The following is a 20947-nucleotide window of genomic DNA, read 5'->3' as shown; positions in this document are numbered from 1 at the left end:
TTTTTCCGTAATGGTACCCACTTTTTTGGTCCCTGCTCCTGAGCAGGTCTGACCCAGGCTGAGTCGAGACTACATCTGATGTCCACAGACTGCTGTTTACTGATTGGCCTTGGGACCAGGAGAAGGGTTTTGTTGAGGTAGTGCAGGGAAAAGTTAATAAAACTCACGTGACTATAACAATGTTAAGGACCACAATGGCCGGAGTGCGTCAAACAGAAATATAATTTTACTATTTACAAATCATAAACATGCCTGAAAGCTGAAAGAAAAAAAAAAAGACACATCAGCTTTCTAAATTATGTGCCGGCAGGGTGCTGCATTTAATAACATCCTAAACCAGCTGATCACACATAAAATCAGCTGTTCAGACACACATGCATTTTCCCAAACCCCACAAAACAATCCCACCATGAAACAACGTATTTTGTTCGGAAATTTATTGACGGTCCTTATGGGAACCAGGGTCTGCAGGAGGAGGGAGCAGGCAGAGTGTTATGATTTGTGGGTGTTTTGGGGTTTTGTTGGTCTTATTTAACAGTTGAAGTTTTGAATCATGTTTCTGTTTATTTTTCTGGTCATGTTTTTGTTCATGTTTTGTCAAGTTTGGTTTTTGGATCTGGTTATGCTTTCGTTTCATGTTTTTCTAGTTATGTTTCTATTAGTTTGTATTCTTGAATTCCTGTTTTGCTCAGTCACGTTTGTTCTCTCCTGTCAATTAAGTTTATTCGGTTCACCTGCACCTAGTTAATCTGTCTCCTTGCTTCACCTGGTTCACACTCCATATATACACCTCCGTTCTGTTTATTCCTTGCGGAAACATTTTCAAATCATGCTCAAGTCTTGTTCTCAGATCATGCTCATGTCTTGTTGTTCGGATCATGCCATGCCTGTCTTGCCAGCCCGTTTATTGTTTTGTTCCTGCCTCTTCTTGTGAGAGAGTTTTTGTTAATTAAAGTTTCCTCACTTACCGTCATGCTGCCTGCTTGTCTGCATTCTGGGGTCCTCCATTGCTCAAGTCATAACACAAAGAGCAACTGCCCATTATCAGACTGCCTGCATCGGGTCAAACGGGAGGAAGTCTCCGCTGAATCCACGGAGCACGAATATCCAATATCTAACCTAAAACTAACTTCACCATGGTCAAATGTCTGCGGTTTTGCGCTTTAACATCCTTGTGGGTGTTGTTGCCATGACTGAGTCTGCATTCTGGGGTCCTCCATTGCTCAAGTCATAACAGAATGTTTCCGCCAACCACGGACCCTGCGGACAAGCAGAAGGCAGACATCTTGGATCGCTGGGTTCAGCGTCAGAAGGAGGAGGCTATGAGGAATCTGCCGACCGACCTGGAGGTTCTGCCCTCTCCACTGCTGCTGGAGGAGATGGAGCATGAGGCAGTTCAGCGCCGTTCTCCACCTGCTCCCCTGGCTGCGCACTCTGGTCCGGCAGTGAAGCCCTCACCCTCCACCCGCCGCAAGAAACGTCGGCGCGGAGCACCTTCCTGTGGTTCGGCTGGCGAGGAGGTGGTCTCCCTGCCAGCCGACGTGAGGGCTGTGGCAAGAAAGCCCGCATCTTCGTCTGCCACAGCACTGTCTCCCAAGCTCGCTGCAGCGAGTAATCCCGTATCCTCGTCTGCCATAGCACTGTCTGCCAGGCTCGCTGCAGTGAGTAATCCCGTATCCTCGTCTGCCACAGCACTGTCTGCCAGGCTCGCTGCACCTCCGCCCATGCCGTTTTCGCTCGCTCCAGTCCGGTGTTCTGAGGCAACACTTGATGAGCTGGAGCAGCGTTTAAGGTTCTATGCACGCCAAATCAAGAGCTTCAGGACGATCAACCTCATGTATTCCTCTCCTCAGCTGATGGAGAGGGATGGCAGTAAGTCAGTTTTACTACCGTGCTCCTTCACCCACACCAAGCCACATGAGCGGTGCTGCAGCTCAGTCCACGTCATGTCTCCAGAACGGTGCTACTGCAGAGCAGCCCACGCCATGTCTCCAGAGCGCCGCTGCAGAGCAGCCCACGCCATGTCTCCAGAGCGCTGCTGCAGAGCAGCCCACGTCAGGTCTCCAGAGCGCTGCTGCAGAGCAGACCACGCCAGGTCTCCAGAGCACTGCTGCAGAGCAGCCCGCGCCATGTCTCCAGAGCACCGCTGCAGAGCAGCCCACGTCAGGTCTCCAGAGCACCGCTGCAGAGCAGCCCACGTCAGGTCTCCAGAGCGCAGCTGCAGAGCAGCCCACGTCAGGTCTCCAGAGCGCTGCTGCAGAGCAGCCCACGTCAGGTGTCCAGAGCGCTGCTGCAGAGCAGACCACGCCAGGTCCACAGCCTGACACACCGTCACACGCCACTGAGGATCTCAGCAACACCTCAGCCTCTGCCCACGCCACTGAGGGTCTCGGCGACGCCCCAGCCTCTGCCCACGCCATTGAGGGTCTCGGCGACGCCTCAGCCTCTGCCCACGCCACTGAGGGTCTCGGTGATGCCTCAGCATCTGCGCACACCACTGAGGGTCTCGGCGACGCCTCAGCCCCTGCTCACGCCACTGAGGGTCCGGATTATGCCTCAGCTCCTGCTCACACTACTGAGGGTCCGGGCAACGCCTCAGCTTCTGCCCACGCCACTGAGGGTCCGGGCGACACCTCAGCTTCTGCCCACGCCAATGAGGGTCTCGGCGACGACTCAGCTTCTGTTCACGCCACTGAGAGTTTTGTCTCCGTTCTGGTTTCTGAACCCAGAGACGAGGGGTCCGAGGAGGAAGCGCCGTCGAACCCTGTTCCTGAGGGGTTCAAGGAACAGTTTGTCCTCGTTCCGGCCTCTGAACCCAGAGACGAGGGGTTCGAGGAGGAAGCGTCGTCGAACCCTGTTCCTGAGGGGTTCAAGGAACAGTTTGTCCTCGTTCTGGCCTGTGAACCCAGAGATGAGGGTTCGCCAGGCACCGCTTCTGCCTCTGAGGGTTTGCCAGGCGCTGCCTCTGCCTCTGAGGGTTCGCCATTCGCTGCCTCTGCGGGTTCACCAGGCACCGCCTCTGCCTCCAAGGTTCCGCCAGGTCTTGTTGTCTCGTTGGCCGCCTAGGTCTCTACGTCTCTGCCGGTCTCCAGGTCCTCGCCGCCATCGCTGGCTGATCAGGTTTCTGAGTAGCGGGTCCTGGACTCGTCCTAAACTTTATGCTTCTTCGGGACGACCTCCTGGTCGCCCGCCTAAACTCGGTGCCTTTTCGGGACGACCTCCTGGTCGCCCACTTGAACTCTGTGTTTTGCTCAGTCACGTTTGTTCTCTCCTGTCAATTAAGTTTATTCGGTTCACCTGCACCTAGTTAATCTGTCTCCTTGCTTCACCTGGTTCACACTCCATATATACACCTCCGTTCTGTTTATTCCTTGCGGAAACATTTTCAAATCATGCTCAAGTCTTGTTCTCAGATCATGCTCATGTCTTGTTGTTCGGATCATGCCATGCCTGTCTTGCCAGCCCGTTTATTGTTTTGTTCCTGCCTCTTCTTGTGAGAGAGTTTTTGTTAATTAAAGTTTCCTCACTTACCGTCATGCTGCCTGCTCAGAATCAGAATCAGAATCAGAAAAGCTTTATTGCCAAGTACGTTTTTGGACATACAAGGAATTTGTTTTGGCGTAGTCGGTGCAATACAGTACTGAACCCAGCGATCCAAGCTCGTCTGCATTCTGGGGTCCTCCATTGCTCAAGTCATAACACAGAAAGCAACTGCCCATTATCAGACTGCCTGCATCGGGTCAAACGGGAGGAAGTCTCCGCTGAATCCACGGAGCACAAATATCCAATATCTAACCTAAAACTAACTTCACCATGGTCAAATGTCTGCGGTTTTGCGCTTTAACATCCTTGTGGGTGTTGTTGCCACGACTGAGTTAAAACTTCCTCATAAAGCCCAAAACTTTAACTTTTTCAGGCAAACTCTGCAGCCTTACCTGTCCAGACAGCAGCGCCTCTTATCTCTGCTTCTCCTGCCACAACCCCACTCACATCAGAACCCCTGAGCCTTTTTCTGTTCTGGCTGGGCTGTGGCCCAGATAATTATCCCAGTGGATTATTTTATATATGAAAAAACATATATAAGACATTCTTGCAAATACATTAATACAAACATTATTAGTATTTAGTTTATTGATGTTTTTATTTACTATTTAATTGTTTATTTTTTACTGTGTAACACAGTAATATTAATAGCAACACAGCTCACTGCACTGACGCCTGGAGGTGGGACTTCAGCCGCTGTACCTTCAGTCATCAGTGGGTCTTTGGAAACACAACTGGTACCATACCGAGTGGAGCGAAACCGAGTGGAGTGGAGCCACACTGGCTAAAACGAGCCGGTGGCAAAGGGGTATTAGTCGCCCTTCAATAGGCTTCAATTGGTCCAAAATGCAGCTGCACATCGTTTAACTGACACCTCCAGACGCGAGCACGTGACCCCGGTTTTATCTTCCCTTCGCTGGCTGCCTGTCCGTTTTAGAATTGATTTTAAACTTTTATTACTTCTTCATGAATGTTCTGAGAACTGAATATTATGAACATTGGGGGGACTGGGCATTCTCAGTGGCGGCACACAGACTCTGGAACCAGCTCCTTCTGGATCTGCTTAGTCACTGACGTGGTCCTTTTAAACCCAAAGTTTAGACCTTTTGATGGTGGAAGGCTTTTAATACTCAGTAGCACAGGGACATTTTATTACAGATTTCTAGTTTTTATTTATTCTTTTGTCTGTTATTGAATTATTGTTTTTATTTTAAAGCACTTTGGCTGTCTGGTTGGCTGTTTTAAATGGCTATATGAAAAAATAAATGAAATCAAAAACAATTTCTTACTGAGCAGTTTTTTTTTTCTTAAACAGTAATCTTTAAAAGCAACAGCCCAGTTGTGACAAAATAAATTTCCTTAAATTGTTTTTGATTGCATGTTTGGAATTAAGGTAATTTCTGTGTTTATTTTTCTCATTTAGACAGTCAAAATAGTATAAACACTCTGAAATAAATTTGTTGCAGTGGCATTATCGCACCCTTTAATTATTCATTGGGAAATCTCATGTTTAGAAATATACAATAGGTTTACTATAGACATTTTTTATTTGATTACAGTGTCAAGGAACTTCTAATTAATATTTCATGACGGCTTTGTATGCTGAGGTATAAATGATGATGTAACTCTGAGGCCCCTAGTTAGTAATCCTCATAGGTCAGGAAATGCCTAAAAGAAAACAGCCTTTTGTCTAAATATAAAATTTAAAAATTTAAAACAGCTGGAATATTGATAAATAAGACTGAATGAGGATCAGTTTATTTTGCAACCATGCACAGCATTGTGAGGAAAGTCAAATATTCTCCAAAGCCTAATGCTGGATTACTGCAGCATAGCATGGCATGATGGGGGTCACCAGGTCTTCGGTTCTGTTCTTTGAGAGACATCGTTCTCCAAATTTTGAGCCTGTTTCTGATCCAACACATGAAGCAAATGGCTGAATTGTCTCCTCAGCATGTCGTCAAAATCTGTAGAGGCCTGTTAAGGAGATCTTCAGGAGACCCCAGCATTAGATGCTATCTACATTTCAACCAGTTGTTATTGTGACATCACAAGAAAAGGTCCTATTGTCACAAACGTAATTTTCTAAACTCTGTTGGGACCTTAACTATGTGCTTTGTTCAGATGAGAATAAGATTGAGTCTTTCTCCAACACTCCAGGTGGGTTTGGAGGAGAACAAAGCAAACATTTATGGAAAAGTACCTCATGCTCACGGTTAGCTACGGCGGAGGAGGTATGATGTTGTGGGCATGTTTCTATTCCAAAGGTCGTGGGATTCTTGTGAGAGGACACGGTATTGTGATCTCTTTGAAATACCTTGATGTTTTGAAGAAATCATTTGGTGGCTTCTGACAGAGAACTGTGAACGGGTCGTCGCTGTGTCTTTCAGCAGGATAATGATCCAAAACGTCTGGTCAAATCAACACAGAAAGGAATAATTAGACACCAAATCAAAAATGGATTATAGGGCTCTTTTACACATCTTAACCAGAGGTGCCAGTTATTGTGGAGCGAGCTGTAAATCACCATGAACAAAAACATTATATACTAATCTGGCCAGGTACATTTTTGGGAGTTTGGCTACTTTTTGATTTGTTCTCTGTCCAAGCCTAAGACCATGACAAAACATCATGTAGTGAGTAAACAAAAGGATGGAGGCTGAAGGCCTGAGAAAGGACCTGAGAGAATCCTCCTCCTTCAACGGGACATCAAAGTGCTAAAACAAAAATCATACTACTACTATACTACCTTTCCACATTTTGTCATAGCACAACTACATTAATGCATTTTACTCCCAGATATTGTTACCCGTTCTTTGCAAAGTGACTCAAACTCAGTCAGATAAAAATGTTGTATTTCTTGTTTTGTTTTGATCGAGAATATGAAATTTAAACAAATGCATGAAAGTTTGTAAGGTGACATAATGTGGCGAAGATGAAAAGGTTATTAATACTTTTGCAAGGCGCTGTTCTACATCCCAAATTTTCAGCTAATCACCCTCTCTGAATCACTTTTTTGAAGCCAAAATTCAGTTTTCTGTCTGTCTTTTTGTTCCTGGAAAAACACTCCTTTTGAAAATGGACTAAAAATCAGTATAAAAATGACCTTTAGAAAAACTGAAGAACTATTGATTATGAAACTTTTGCACACACAACAACAAAAAACCTTGCCTAATTAAAGTAAACACTGACTAAATAATGTTGGAAATTCTGGGTGAATCACATTCTCTTGCAGAAATATTCTCCATAAAATAAAAAAGCCGTAAAAGATGAACAGTCAACAAAGTTGGCGAGTGAAGTGTTTTTTTTGTTACTTGGAGGCTCTGAAAGTATACTGTATATAGATTGGCCATTGTTGTTGTTTTTTCAAGCATACGTGAATATTTACAGTGCGACTAAATGTGTCTGATTTTACTGGAAACTCATTTTTCCTCTCAGTGTCCAGAACAATGTCTGCAGCTGGCATGCCTCTGAAGACAGGTGCTCCTCTGTTGCTGCCATTATTTGCTCAGAGATTAACAGCCATAATTGGGTGTACTACACAACATTACTCATATCTGAGCACACACACTCAAGTACAAAAGACAAAATGCACCTAAGTGTGTGTGTGTGTGTGTGTGTGTGTGTGTGTGTTCCTGTCTTGGCATCACAGTGAGAACCATTTTCCCGATTTCACCATCTAATTGAGGACCGTTTGTACCAAAGTGAGGACATTTTGCTGGTCCTCACGACCTATTTTGCTAACGGTTAGGTTTAGGACTAATGTATGAATTGACTTTAGGTTAAGGTTAGGGTGAGGCATGCACTGGTAATAGTTAGGTTTAGGGTTTTTGTCAGGGTTAGGGCATAGACAGGGTTGAAAATGACTGAAAATCAATGGAAGTCAATGGGAGTCAACACATGGTCCTCACTACATATAGCAAAACAATAGTGTGTGTGTGTGTGTGTGTGTGTGTGTGTGTGTGTGTGTGTGTGTGTGTGTGTGTGTGTGTGATGGAGGCTGCCACTTGAATGCCCCGTGGCCTTCAGCACAACTGCATCCTCCGTCCTGATGATGATGTTTTTTCAGGTCATTCAAGGGTCCTCACAGCTGGCAGCTATTCTGAAAGGTGCAACTCTGCAGGGAAACTCCAGGAACATAAATTGGTGAGTGCCTCTGCCTCTTTAGAAACAGTAGTTTTCCTCCTGCTTTGTTCATTTCTTAAAGTTTATCCAAAACACTTCAGGTATCAACTCCTGTCATGTTATAACTCCAATACATGCATATCCATCTTTCACAGACTGGTGCATATTTGCAGACGTTAATGTGGTCAGGCGAGCCAAGGTGTTGTTTATGACTGAGACAATAATAACGAAGGGAACACGGCATGCAGCAGGTGTGTGGTTAATCAGTCACAGGTTGCAGGAAGGGAAAGACCCTGTTTTAAACACAGTGTCCCTGCGTGGTGGGATTCTTTCAGAGGATGCACTATCATTAGGATCAGGAGGGGCCAGTCACTGCTGGAATGGTTGCAGGTGCTCCACATGGTTTAATATTAATCTCCTCTTTATGACAGATGAGAGAGAGCCTCTGAAAGCATGAATGAGACTGGTAAAGCCCCCACAATGAAGCAACGGCACAACGAGTATCTGCAGGGCTCAGGAAGGATTCATACATTTTTGCATAATTCGCCTCAGAGGAGCGAGAGTCCACGTGCCAGATTATTTCGAATGAAGAGAAACCAGGAAGCTCCTCAACACTTTTAATAAAACTTGTGGAAATGTAAAACATAAGCACAGAATGGGTTATTTACAAATAATCACAATGTTTAATGTCATGAAAAAACTTTTTTCACACTGTAATGACGTAGTATTATTGAGGGTAAACCATAGTAGTGACGTGACTTTAACCCAGCACATTAAAAGTCAAATAAAATCTACATTTTTAAGTAGTTGCTTCAAAATATTAGTACCCAATCTGAAATATTTACCAACCAGAGTCATGTATTTTTAGGCATGCCCACGATGAAACAATTTAAAGACATAAATAATGAAATGGGAGAAATACTTGGATATAATTTGATTTTGAATTTCTCGTTTGATTCCATGTACATGGGAAAGATACATATCTGGCCAAAAGGGGCTTACAAGACAGAAATAACAAGTCACCAAGCCAACTGACAACATATATTAAGATGCAGAAGACTCAAATGGGTGGAAATGGACTGAAGGACAATGTTTTAAGACATCTTTTAGATCCAATTAACAGCATCTCCTCCGAATGACCCTAAGATTTACACATTACCTGTTAAATTTAATAATAAGGATAAATTTAAGGATAAGCGTAAATACAGTAAGATTGTTATTCATGCTGGCGGTAATGACACCCGGATACGTCAATCGGAGGTCACCAAAGTTAGTGTTGCTTCAGTGTGTATGTTTGCAAAAACAATGTTGGACTCCGTAATGTTTTCTGGTCCCCTCCCAGATCTGACCAGTGACGACATGTTTAGCCACATGCTGTCATTCAACCGCTGGCTGTCTAGGTGGTGTCCAGAAAACAATGTGGGCTACATTGATAATTGTCGAACATTTTGGGAAAAACCTGGTCTGATCTGGAGAGACGGCATCCATCCCACTTTGGATGGAGCAGCTCTTCTTTCTAGGAATCTGGCCGAATTTATTAGTTCTCCAAAACTCTGACAAACCAGGGTTCAGACCAGGAAGCAGTTTGTTGTTTTGTACCGTCCACCAGGCCCTTACTCTCAATTTTTAGATCAGTTTTCAGACTTTTTAGCTGATTTAGTGTTAAATACAGGTCAGGTTATAATAGTGGGGGATTTTAACATTCATGTTGACACTGAAAATGATTGCTTAAATATAGCCTTTAATGCTATCTTAGACTCAATTGGCTTTGCTCAAAATATTAACAAACCTACCCACCTTTGTCTTCATTTTCTGGACCTTGTTCTGACATATGGCATTGAGTGTAAAGACATAACAATATTTTCTCATAACCCTGTCCTGTCTGACCATTTTTTAATAACCTTTGAGTTTAATTTAAATGAGTACTCCACACCTGAAAGAAAATTTCATTATAGTAGATCATTATCAGACAATGCTGTAACAACTTTTAAAGAATCTGTTCCACTTTTGATTTCCTCATTATCACAGAAAAACACAGTGGAGGGCAATAATTTTGTTTCTTCCCCTTCACAAATTGATTCTTTTGTTCATAGTGTTACTTCATCATTTCCTGGTGCATTAGACAATGCAGCCCCCTTGAAAATTAAGGTAATTATTCATAGGAGGCTAGCTCCATGGTTTAATTCAGAGCTGCGTACTTTAAAGCACAATGTTAGAAAATTGGAGAGAAAATGGTGCTCTGCACACCTAGAGGATTCCTACTTAATCTGGAAAAATAGTCTACTGTTGTATAAAAAGACACTTCGCCAAGCTAGAACAGCTTATTTCCCATCATTAATAGAAGAGAAAAAGAATAATCCTAGGTTTCTCTTTAGTACAGTTGCTAAACTTACACAGTGTCATAGCTCTGTTGAGCCATCCATTCCCTCAGCTCTCAGCAGTCATGACTTTATGGGATTTTTCCAAAATAAAAATTGATTCTATTAAAAATGAAATCTTTGACCTACTCCCTATAAGGGATGGGTTAAATGCAGAGGACAAATTTTGTTGTAATGTACATGTGCAATGACCAATAAAGATGATGATTATTATTATTATTATTATTATTATTATTATTATTATTATTATTATTACTTCATCCTCAGCAAGTGAGACAACATTGGAAGTAACTGCAGAACCTGATTTGTGTTTGGACTGTTTTGATCCTGTGGAGCTTCCTGAGTTACCAGAAATATTAGCTTCATCTAAACCTTCAACTTGTATTTTAGACCCAATCCCAACCAAATTATTTAAGGAAGTGTTCCCTCTGATTACCAGCCCCGTTTTAGATATGATTAATTTATCCTTAGTAAATGGATATGTACCACAGGCTTTTAAGGTAGATGTAATTAAACCTTTACTCAAGAAACCTTTGCATGATCGAGATGATTTGAAAAATTACAGACCTATATCCAATCTTCCATTCTTCTCTAAAATTCTTGAGAAAATAGTTGCTAATCAAATGTGTGAACATTTATACAGCAATGACCTGTTTTAAGAGTTTCAGTCAAGCTTCAGAACTCATCATAGCACTGAAACAGCTCTGCTGAAAGTCACTAATGATATTCTTATGGCCTCAGATAATGGACTTGTGTCTGTTCTGGTTCTGTTAGATCTCAGTGCTGCATTTGATACAGTCGATCACAATATTCTCTTAGAAAGGCTGGAATATGCTGTAGGGATCAGGGGAACTGCGCTAGGCTGGTTTAAATCTTATCTGTCTGACAGATTCCAGTTTGTTCATGTAAATGATAAATCATCTTTAAACTCCAGGGTTAATTGTGGAGTACCACAGGGGCCAATTCTCTTTACTATATATGCTTTCAATTGGTCAAATTATCAGGCAGCATAGGATAAATTTTCACTGTTACGCTGATGACACTCAGCTTTACTTATCCATAAATCCTGATGAGCCCAACCAGTTAGATAGACTACAAGCATGTCTTGAAGACATAAAAACTTGGATGACTTTAAATTTTCTGCTTCTAAATTCAGACAAGACACAAGTTGTCGTTTTTGGACCGGAGTCTTTAAAAAAGAAACTGCTTAGTCAATCATTTAACCTGGATGGCATTAAATTGACCTCCTTTAATAAAGTAAAAAACCTTGGTGTTATTTTTGACCAGGATGTGTCATTTAAATCCCATATTAAACAGGTTTCTAGGATTTCCTTCTTTCATCTCCCGAACATCGCCAAAATTAGAAATATCCTATCCAGGAGTGACGCTGAAAAACGAGTCCACGTATTTGTTACTTCAAGGCTGGACTATTGTAATTCTTTACTATCAGGATGTCCACAAAATGCAGTTAAAAGCCTTCAGCTGATTCAAAATGCTGCAGCAAGAGTTCTGATGAAAATTAAAAAGAGAGATCATATTTCTTCTACTTTAGCTTCCCTTCATTGGCTCCCTGTTAAATCCAGAATAGAATTTAAAATTCTCCTCCTCACATATAAAGCCCTTAAAGATCTAGCTCCATCATACATCAGAGATCTGATTGGTCCATATGTTCCTAACAGAGCACTTTGTTCTCAGACTGCAGGTTTACTGGTGGTTCCTAGAGTCTCTAGAAGTAGAATGGGAGGCAGATCCTTTAGTTATCAGGCTCTTCTCCTGTGGAACCAGCTCCCAGTTTTGGTCCGTGAGGCAGACACCCTGTCTACTTTTAAGGCTATGCTTAAAACTTTCCTTTTTGATAAAGCTTATAGTTAGTGGCTTAGGTTATCCTGAGCTATCTCTGTAGTTATGCTGCTATAGGCTTAGGCTGCTGGAGGACATAATGACCACTTTCACCTTCTTCGCTACATTCTAACATTGCTAACACAAGAAAAAATGTATCGGGTATTTAGTTTGTCTGTAATATCAGCTTTCACCACGTCGCCTCTGCTTATGATATGACTGCTGAATGTAATTTGGTGGATCTGTGCAAAACATTTTTTAACTAATGAAGGACTGTGCATTGAATTACTTCTCATCTGATTACTCTGCATAATAACCTAAAACCACCAAAGATTAAGGTGCAAACCTTGCAAAGCACATTTCTATCACTGTCAAAACCTTCCGACATTACTGTATAATTTCATTTTATTTATCTGTGTCTGGAGAACCTCCAGTTATGATTCATCGAGATACAGAAATACCAGATCAACCATTGAATATGCTACAGATTACATTTGCCTGACAGAATGTGTAGAAAATAAAGCTGATGCTACTCGGGTACAGAAGTCTGACTACATTTTCTCCCCCTTTTTTTTTTTCCAGAACTGGTCTGAAGGAGGTTCTGGGTCTCCGTCTTCCTGGATCATTGACCCGAGTCCCTCACTTGAAAAACTTGGATCCTCTAATTCTTCCCTCCAGTCCAACCACAGTAGGTTTTTTTCTATTATTTTATCCTGAAAACACATTTGTCACCATGTCGCCTTAGTGCTGAGGCCGCCACTGCAGAGCTTAACAACAATACTTAATCAATGCAAGATCCCATCTTCACTATTAGGGTTTGATCCGATAAAAGCCCAGTGAGTCCCGGTCAGCTCCGCTTTACTAGGAGCCATTGTCTCCTCACTGTCAGCGCTGTGTTTGGTGTTCCCTTGCCTCCGGTACACTTAAGCCCGCTAATCCTTGCCAAGGCCAGCTGGCTTGTTGAGTTGCATTTCACCTGTATGGCCCCCTAGTGTAGATTCATGAGCGATGGGTCTGAAGCAGCATTTACAATATGAGCCACAAACTCTGGAAATCTCCTGCTATCATTCAGCCACATCCATCTGACCATTACCACTTGCTTTTTATTTTCCTGCTGCTTGACCAGGATCAGTCATTCTGCCATGTCTCTAATGATGCATAGCTTGCTGTATTTCTGCATCCATCATGCTTGAAGTAAATGTTTGTTATGGTCACTCTGCAGCTGAACAGTTAGATCAGGGCAGCAGTGATGCAGAAAATGCCCTGATTTTTCTCTGCAGCATGGAGCACAGTACTGCTAAAAGACAAGGTCACATATATTTCTAAAGCATTTCTAAAAGTAGTAAAGTAGTAAAGGATAACAAAACTAAATATAAAAACGGTAAACATTATACTGTAGTAAAAAAAAGAGAAGAGGAGGGCTTGGGTGACAACCCTGAATTTTTTGTTTTAGGTCTTTGAGGAAGAAATATATTGGAACAACCTCAGAGAGATAATGCTGCTTTTCCTCAAAGAAAAGTGGTCAAATATCACCTTATTTATCACCGCGAAGAGCACAACACAGTTGGGCAGTGGCAGGATCATGATGTTCGGATATTTTGCTCAAGGAGGGACTGGTGCACTTCACAAAATATATGGCATCATGAGGACATTTTGAAGCAACATCTCAAGACAATAACCCTTTAATAAGTTGTGCTTATATAGACATGAAAAGATCTTGCCGACCCTTGGGCAAAAGTTGCATCAATATACCTGACAATGACCATGAAGGTTTATTCATTTTTGCTCTTCCAACATACTGGTGAAAAACAACACTAAGTGATTCAGTGAGAGCCTTTAATTCAGATAATCAGATCGGCTCATGAACTTAAAAGATTTCATAGAACTGCATTACTTTGTTTTACAGACTCAAACTATGTTCATCTCTACAAAAAACACAAATATTATGCTGTAATTCACCTGTCATTAGTATGTTGTTAAAATAATCATAAAATGTATATTTCTAAATCATTTTAACACCTGTTAAAACTTTCATTTTCAAAATCACATCATAATCTGGATTTATGTTCTTAACGTTTCAAGCTTTTAAACTAGGATTAAAAGGTTTGAGTGCCATCTAGAACTTATTACCAATACATGTCGCTCAATATGCTGATTCTAGCGATCTTTGCTCCTTTTGGTGCAGTTGAAAAGAATGGATCAGATTTTATGGCTTTAGGAATATAACCAAAATTTGATGTAAATTCAGTATACATTCCCTCCTCAGCATAATTACGTTTCACTGCAGGAAGGTGGAGCTTATGTAGGATTGCTGGTTTTAGAAACTTACAGAAACACCTTTAATTTATATATTTTATATTTAAAATTAGATTTACACTTTAAGACTAGTGATAGTGCAGCACTTTTCTTTACCTCCTGTTTGACAGGGTACAATGATTGCACCAGTTTAGGGCAGTTTGAGTGCATCTCCTGTAGAGAGTGATTGATGGTCTTGTTGAAAGTGTACAATTTAAACCTATTATCCAACAACACAATGAGTGGATTCCTCTTTAGCTTTAAACCACAGCCTTTTGGTCGGTGACAGAATTTTAAAACATGTAATTGCTGGTTTCACTACCCTGTAGAAATTATGCAAACCTGGAGAAAGAGACATCACCCAAAGGACCCTGGTGGCTGCTTCTGAGCACTGACCTTTTAGAGGCCAAAGGCATGGTCACCCTCTGGGGGAGGGGGTCATCGGCAGGGCGTGGGGAGGTCACTCTTGAGGTCATGCTGCCTCTGAAAGATGCCCAGTGCTTGGCTTGTCTTTGTGTGGAAAGGCGAGGTTTGTTCGCTCAGGAGGTGTGAGCAGTTCAGCATCTCAATAATGCTACTGAGTAATGCAGGGAGTGACCCCATCATGACTGCTTTCAATAATCAGTCAAAAACAACCAGAAATGCTCATTTACAATTAGACCTTCGTCCCTAAGACTGCTGGAGTTAGGCATCGGTCTCCCTGCAAGGACACCAGCCTGCAAGGATAATGCCCATCTTTCATTTAAAATGATTATTTACATGACTTTGGTTCTTTTTTACTATTAGTATTTAAATATGAAGATTCATATTTTTTAGAAAAAGAATTGAGAATAAACTCTTGAAACAGGATGCATAGCAGCTTGTTTAGAAGAATAAGCAAAACTTTTTTTATCAACTATTTTGAAAAAGTAAAATGTTTTTCTTTTTTTCCTGAATGTCTTTTGCTGGCGTGAGTTGCCCACCTCTTTGGATCGATAGAAACAGTTTGAGTGATTGGGAGACTAAAGCAGAACCAGAAACCAGCTGCGATAAGTTGCTCCTGCTCCCCAGCCAACCCCACGATAACAGCTTTGTCCATGTTTGCTCATCAGCCATTCATAGCTGGAATAATCCCTCCCCTCATATTTGTTTCACGGTTGTTAGTCTTCAACTTAGTCACTCCCTGCTCGGCCCGCGGTTTAGCATTCAGCTGCTTACTAAAGATGTTAGCGTCCAGATGAATGTAGCGATGTGCGGGGCCACTAATCTGAAATGACCCTGCTGAATTGTTGCAGGGAAGCTGAGGAAGCTACGGGACAGATTAGGCTGTTAAAAGACAGAGATGATTCTTGCAGAGATTAGTCATGTAGTGAGCAATGATCGTTTCCCCCCCTAGAGGACCACACACTGACAGTGTAGCCGTGTCACTATTGTCTCTAAGCCACCACCACGGCTATTGTCTCAGAAATCCTTCAACATTTCCCAAAAATCCTGGACTCAAGGCCTATGATTGGCACTTGTCAGGGCTGATGGAGAGGGTGAGGTGTTGGGAAAAGGCATCAATGAAGAAGGCCTGAAAGGAAAATCCCCTACCCATGAATAATAATTTGCAGGATTTTCCCTTTTACTCCTCCTTCTTTCTGTTCTGCCATTAAGGTTCAGGGAGGCTTCATTGAAAAGCCTCAACATGCCGATTGTCTCGCTGATGCTCATCCTTTTCTCAAACATGCAAAGAAAAAGATACAAGTCCAACCGTCTTGCCTCTGCCTGGTGTGCTGGATGTTAAGGGTTGGGCAGTTTGTGGTGTGTGTGTCTGTGTGTGTGTGTGTGTGTGTGTGTGTGTGTGTGTGTGTGTGTGTGTGTGTGTGTGTGTGTGTGTGTGTGTGTTTGTGTTTTATGTCCCTGGTGGCCTTTCTGGGATCAGTGAGGGGATTTGAATCGGCCGCTTGCAACCAAATCCAGATATCTGCTGTACTCAGATGCTGCTGTTGGTATGGTAACCTGCTCACTGTGGTTTTAGATGAGCTCTTGTTTCCAGCTTGACCTGACCAACAATCACTGCTGTACATTCATGGATTAGACCATTTTGGAGGTTTGGGAAGAAGGGCTTTGAAAGAAATGTTTTAAATCCTGAATAATTTTAGTTAGAGCTGAAATCAGTAGATTGGTTTTTGTTAATGTTAATCATCAGCCTACTTCATTTAAACATCCTCCAGTTCCACTTTTTACAAAAACAATGATTTTCTGCTTCTTTTTTATAAAGTTATACACAGCGCCTTTTAATAATCTCACACTGATATCTGCATGGAGGAAACAACTCAAATATTGTTTTTTAAAAAAACATTTGTGCATCAGAGGGGCAGCAAAAAAATTTTTATTTGTTTAGCATTAATATATCCAGGAAATATCTCACTAAAAGCATAAAATAAACAAATAAAGAAAATATGATTTAAAAAATTGTACAAATGGATTACTAAAAACAAATGCATGAAATAGAATTGTCATCAAATGCTTATAATTTGGCACATCAGCTGTCATTTTCTAGTCAATCTGCTGTTTTTTCTATTTAAAAGCAGCAGAATGGACAAAAGGCCTTTTACCAACTTCAGTTCCGGCAAAAACAAATATTTATCGGATTGAAAAGAGTAATGATTAATCCTTCGAAGGATTATCGGGCAGAAGACCTAAAATTTTTGTGATTTGTCAGGTGTTGGAAAATATTCATGCTATGCTTATAGGATTGGTATGGCTATGCTTAAGTATGTTTAATAATGTGTGAAATAAAATGTATTGTGTAATTTAGGGGAGGTCTGCTAACAGGCTCCTGTGTGTGTTTGACTTAGGTAACTTCTGCCCAGTGACAACAGATATTTTTATATTTCTACATATGTAAATAAAGGTCAAAAGTAGAAAAACAGGAAGTGTCGAAAAGTCAGCTGAATGAGTGTTAGACAGCTCCAGATATGAAATCAGACAGTCGATTAAAATGTATGTTTTTTCATGTACAAGTATACGCCTGGCTTTTGAATAAAGACTGCTGTTCTTGGGGAAGTAATCAGAAGTTTCGGAAGTTTCAGAAGGATTCGGACGATCTTCTCCCTGTACAGGCATCTAAAGACTGCAGTCTCCGTGTTTCTTTTATTACTTTGTTTTTTATTAATAACAGTATAGGAGGTCTTAGCTTTACCAAACAAATGAGCATGCAGGAGTTTAGGGATAACTCCAACACAGGCTTATAACTTGTAATGAACCTCAGTGAAGCATGGTAAGCAGAGTCCACCATACGAGGACGCTGAGCCAGAAAAAAGCTTTCCTACCATACCATCACAAACATAAACGTGCTGAGTTTACTAAACACTACTGGGACATACTAGAGGTATTTGCTTTCGTTAGAAAGGGCCATGTTTTAGCTTTTCAGCCACAAACACCTCAAATGGCTCTGGTGTGGAACAAATGGTGAATATACCTCAGCCCTACTGTGAAATGTGGCCAAAGACAATAGGAACATTGTTAGACTTCATGGTATCATGAGAATATTTGAAATATCAGGACATTTGACATTTAACAATATCTCCAATTGACACCAAAAACATGTCAGCGTTTTATCTAGAGTGAAATAGCTTAGACAGAAAATCTTCTCCATCGGCCATTTTCGTCCTCAGACCTAAATCCTCTAGATCTCTTGACGATCTACAGAGATTGAGCAAGGATTAAAGATCCATGATCCCTCTCTCGGGTTGCTCCAACCTGGTGAAATGTGATGGAAGAAGACTTGTGTTGTCATGTTGGCGCAGAGAGGTTGTACAAACTAAATAAGACGTTTATAACCACAGAGATCACAAATATTGTAATTTGAAACAGTAATTTGAAAATGTTCTCCATTTTCGTGATGATTCATGTCTAGGACTGTAAAGTTTGTGAGATTAATTTCTTTGAGAATTTTATTTACATTTTACAAGATAAATGAACAAAATATCCTAGAAATATTCACGTTTTACTGTACAGAGGTATCTCAATAATTTAGAAAATCATTGAAAAGATAATACATTTAGCTAATTAAGTTCAAAAAGTGAAACTGTACCTTATCGCTGGAGATAGACACACTTCTGGTGTCTCACCTTGAAGCTTCCAGCTGTAGTTCTTGCCTTGTGAATGTCCCCCAAATTCTTGAGTTATTCATCTGGCTTGTGAACCTTTTTCTACCACATTTTTTCCTTCCCCAAAACGTTTTAATATTCTTGAATATAGCACTCTGTGAACGTCCAGGTTCTTTAGTGATGACTTTCGTCTTCTCCATGACTGTGAAGGCCATAGCATAACATTTCTGAATTAAAAATATTTCTTATTCAAAATTTTTACAAATAAATGCTTGTTTCACTTTTTGAATTGGAAATTGACCTTCAGAATTATTCTAATTTATTGAGATGCACCTGTATGTAACTGGTTCAAGGAAAGTTTTTGGCTTTTGAAAATTAATATCTTCATTTGTCATTCATCACCATGTCAGGAAGATGTTTTGTGTTGCACAGGACAAGGAATGATGAATGTTATGCTGTAAAGATGAATAAATCCCCACTCCCATCGTCCGTTTTGGTGACACTGGAGCTGCAGCAGGACATGGAGCCGTGTGATTGTGTGCAGCGTGGTGGAAGACGTTCCTGTCAAATGAGACATGGCTCCATCAATCTGAGCCACTGACCTTTGCACGCTCACTGCCGGGATAAATGAATTCCCTCCACCATGTTAGAGAAGCTCAATGAATCCAAACTATGGCTGCTTCTCAACTGGTCATACTAATGAATGCAAACATCTTCAACTGCATCACATTTAGTATTACTGCACATGCGCAGGTACAATAACAGTAGTTTTAGAAAGAAAAAACTTGCTGTAGAAGACAATGCATCCCTTCTTTAGTCTCGAGTCTGCATTGGTGGAGTTCTTTGTCTCCACACTTCTGCACCAAGAAGTGTATTCTGTGGAGGTTGAATTGGGAGATAATGGGCCTCTTAATTGGCTGGGCTTTTAAAAAATGGATGGCTGTTTAAGTTTCAAGGGCAGAGCTTCTCTATAGAGTGGCTTTGAAAGGGCTGAATGGAAATGTAACTCTTGCATCTGAGAGAACAATGAGATGAGAAAAGAAATGGGCTCTAGTGGCTACTTACATGCAGAAGATCATGAATACAAATGTGTTTTTCTTGCTTTGGATTTTGTTCGTTGTTGGGCTTAATTTAAAAATAGCAACCTTAAATGGCTTTCAGATAGGGCACACAATGTCCTGCATTCCTTAGAATTTTAGTAACAAGAAGCCCACCACTACAGTTTAAGTTTGAAAGGTTTATTAAAGAGAATATCAGATGTTGTAGGAGAAGGAGAAGAGGTTTAGTAGATTTTCACAGAATCTGCTGGAGTATTTAGAGATGGAGACTCAGCGGGGGAGGTTCTGTCTCTGGAAGTTGATTAAGGTCCTCCAAGATGCTACACAGAGCAGGGAATAACAAATTATTCAAGAGGATGAAAATATATCAGAGGGTGAGGATGATGAAGGAAGAAGTAGGTTGGGATGATGGGTGATGGTGGAAGAGATGGAGGATGAATGATGAGGTATGATAAAGGTAGGGGGAACAAGGAACGAAGAAGGTGAAGATAACTGAAATGATGAATGAAAGTGATTAGGGTTGAAGAAGAGAATGATGAGGAATCTAGGGGTTAGGGATGAGGGACAAGCTATGTGGGATAAACGATGTAAGAAGGAGGGAGCTATAGGATGAGGAGTAAAGGAGGAGAAGTCAGGCATGAGGGATAAAGGGGTTAGGTATAATTCAGTTTCAATTCAGTTTATTCATATAGCGCCAATTCACAACACATGTCGTCTCAAGGGACTTCACAAAAGTCAGATACATACATTCCAATTAATCCTAATCAATGAACAGTGCAGTCAGATTCAGTTATTTATTCAAATTGGATAATCTAATTGGATAATTCTATCTAAAGAAACCCAGCAGATTGCATCCAGTCAGTGACTTGCAGCATTCACTCCTCCTGGATGAGCATGTAAAGACAGTGGACAGTCACTGGTATTGACTTTGCAGCAGTCCCTCATACTGAGCATGCATGTAGCGACAGTGGAGAGGAAAAACTCCCTTTTAACAGGAAGAAACCTCCAGCAGAACCAGGCTCAGTGTGAGCGACTATCTGCCACGACTGACTGGGGGTTAGAGAGAACAGAGCAGAGACACAAAGAGAACAAAGAAGCACTGATCCAGGAGTACTTTCTATGGGAAGGAGAAGTAAATGTTAATGGATGTAGCTCCTTTAGTCGTTTCACCTAGAAAGAAAGAACAGATAAACTCTGAGCCAGTTTTCAAGGTTAGAGTCTGAAAGAGAGCACATAGAGTTAGTCACAGTAGAAGCTCAGTCAATTGCCATGTCTAGGAGAGAGATAAAGGTTGTATGGATGAGGGTTCGGAGTAAAAAAGTAAGGAGCAGGAATCAGTAAGGAAGGAGGTTACGATAGAAGATGAAGGGTGTATGGATGAGGGAATTGGGAGAAGAGGTGATGAAGGCAGAGATGAGGAATGTGGGGGTGGGCAAAATTACAGTATTAGATCCTGAAGTATAACAGAGTGCTGACGAGCTGCCAAAGTAATGAGATCGTTTGATATTGTTAAATGTAGGAATGAGGGAAGATGGAGGTGGAGATGAGGGAGGAATAAGCTAGGTATGCATGGGGTACAAGGAATGAAGCAGGTAGGGATGACGGACAAGGTTTGAGGCATGAATGAGGTAGG

At 41.5% G+C, this 20947-nt stretch overlaps 1 protein-coding gene across 1 annotated transcript in view; it reads left to right on the top strand.

Annotated features, from left to right (window-relative positions):
• Positions 1-20947, top strand: part of LOC124882629 — an 87037-nt gene that overhangs the window by 37216 nt on the left and 28874 nt on the right. Inside the window, exons 8-9 of the mRNA XM_047389066.1 lie at positions 7613-7689; positions 12468-12573. Coding sequence (XP_047245022.1) covers positions 7613-7689; positions 12468-12573 — 183 coding nt within the window. The remainder of the gene's footprint in view (positions 1-7612; positions 7690-12467; positions 12574-20947) is intronic.

This window comes from Girardinichthys multiradiatus, chromosome 17 (genome assembly GCF_021462225.1).
Source record: "Girardinichthys multiradiatus isolate DD_20200921_A chromosome 17, DD_fGirMul_XY1, whole genome shotgun sequence".
Lineage (NCBI taxonomy): Eukaryota > Metazoa > Chordata > Actinopteri > Cyprinodontiformes > Goodeidae > Girardinichthys > Girardinichthys multiradiatus.
This window is presented reverse-complemented; position numbering and strand designations above follow the sequence as displayed.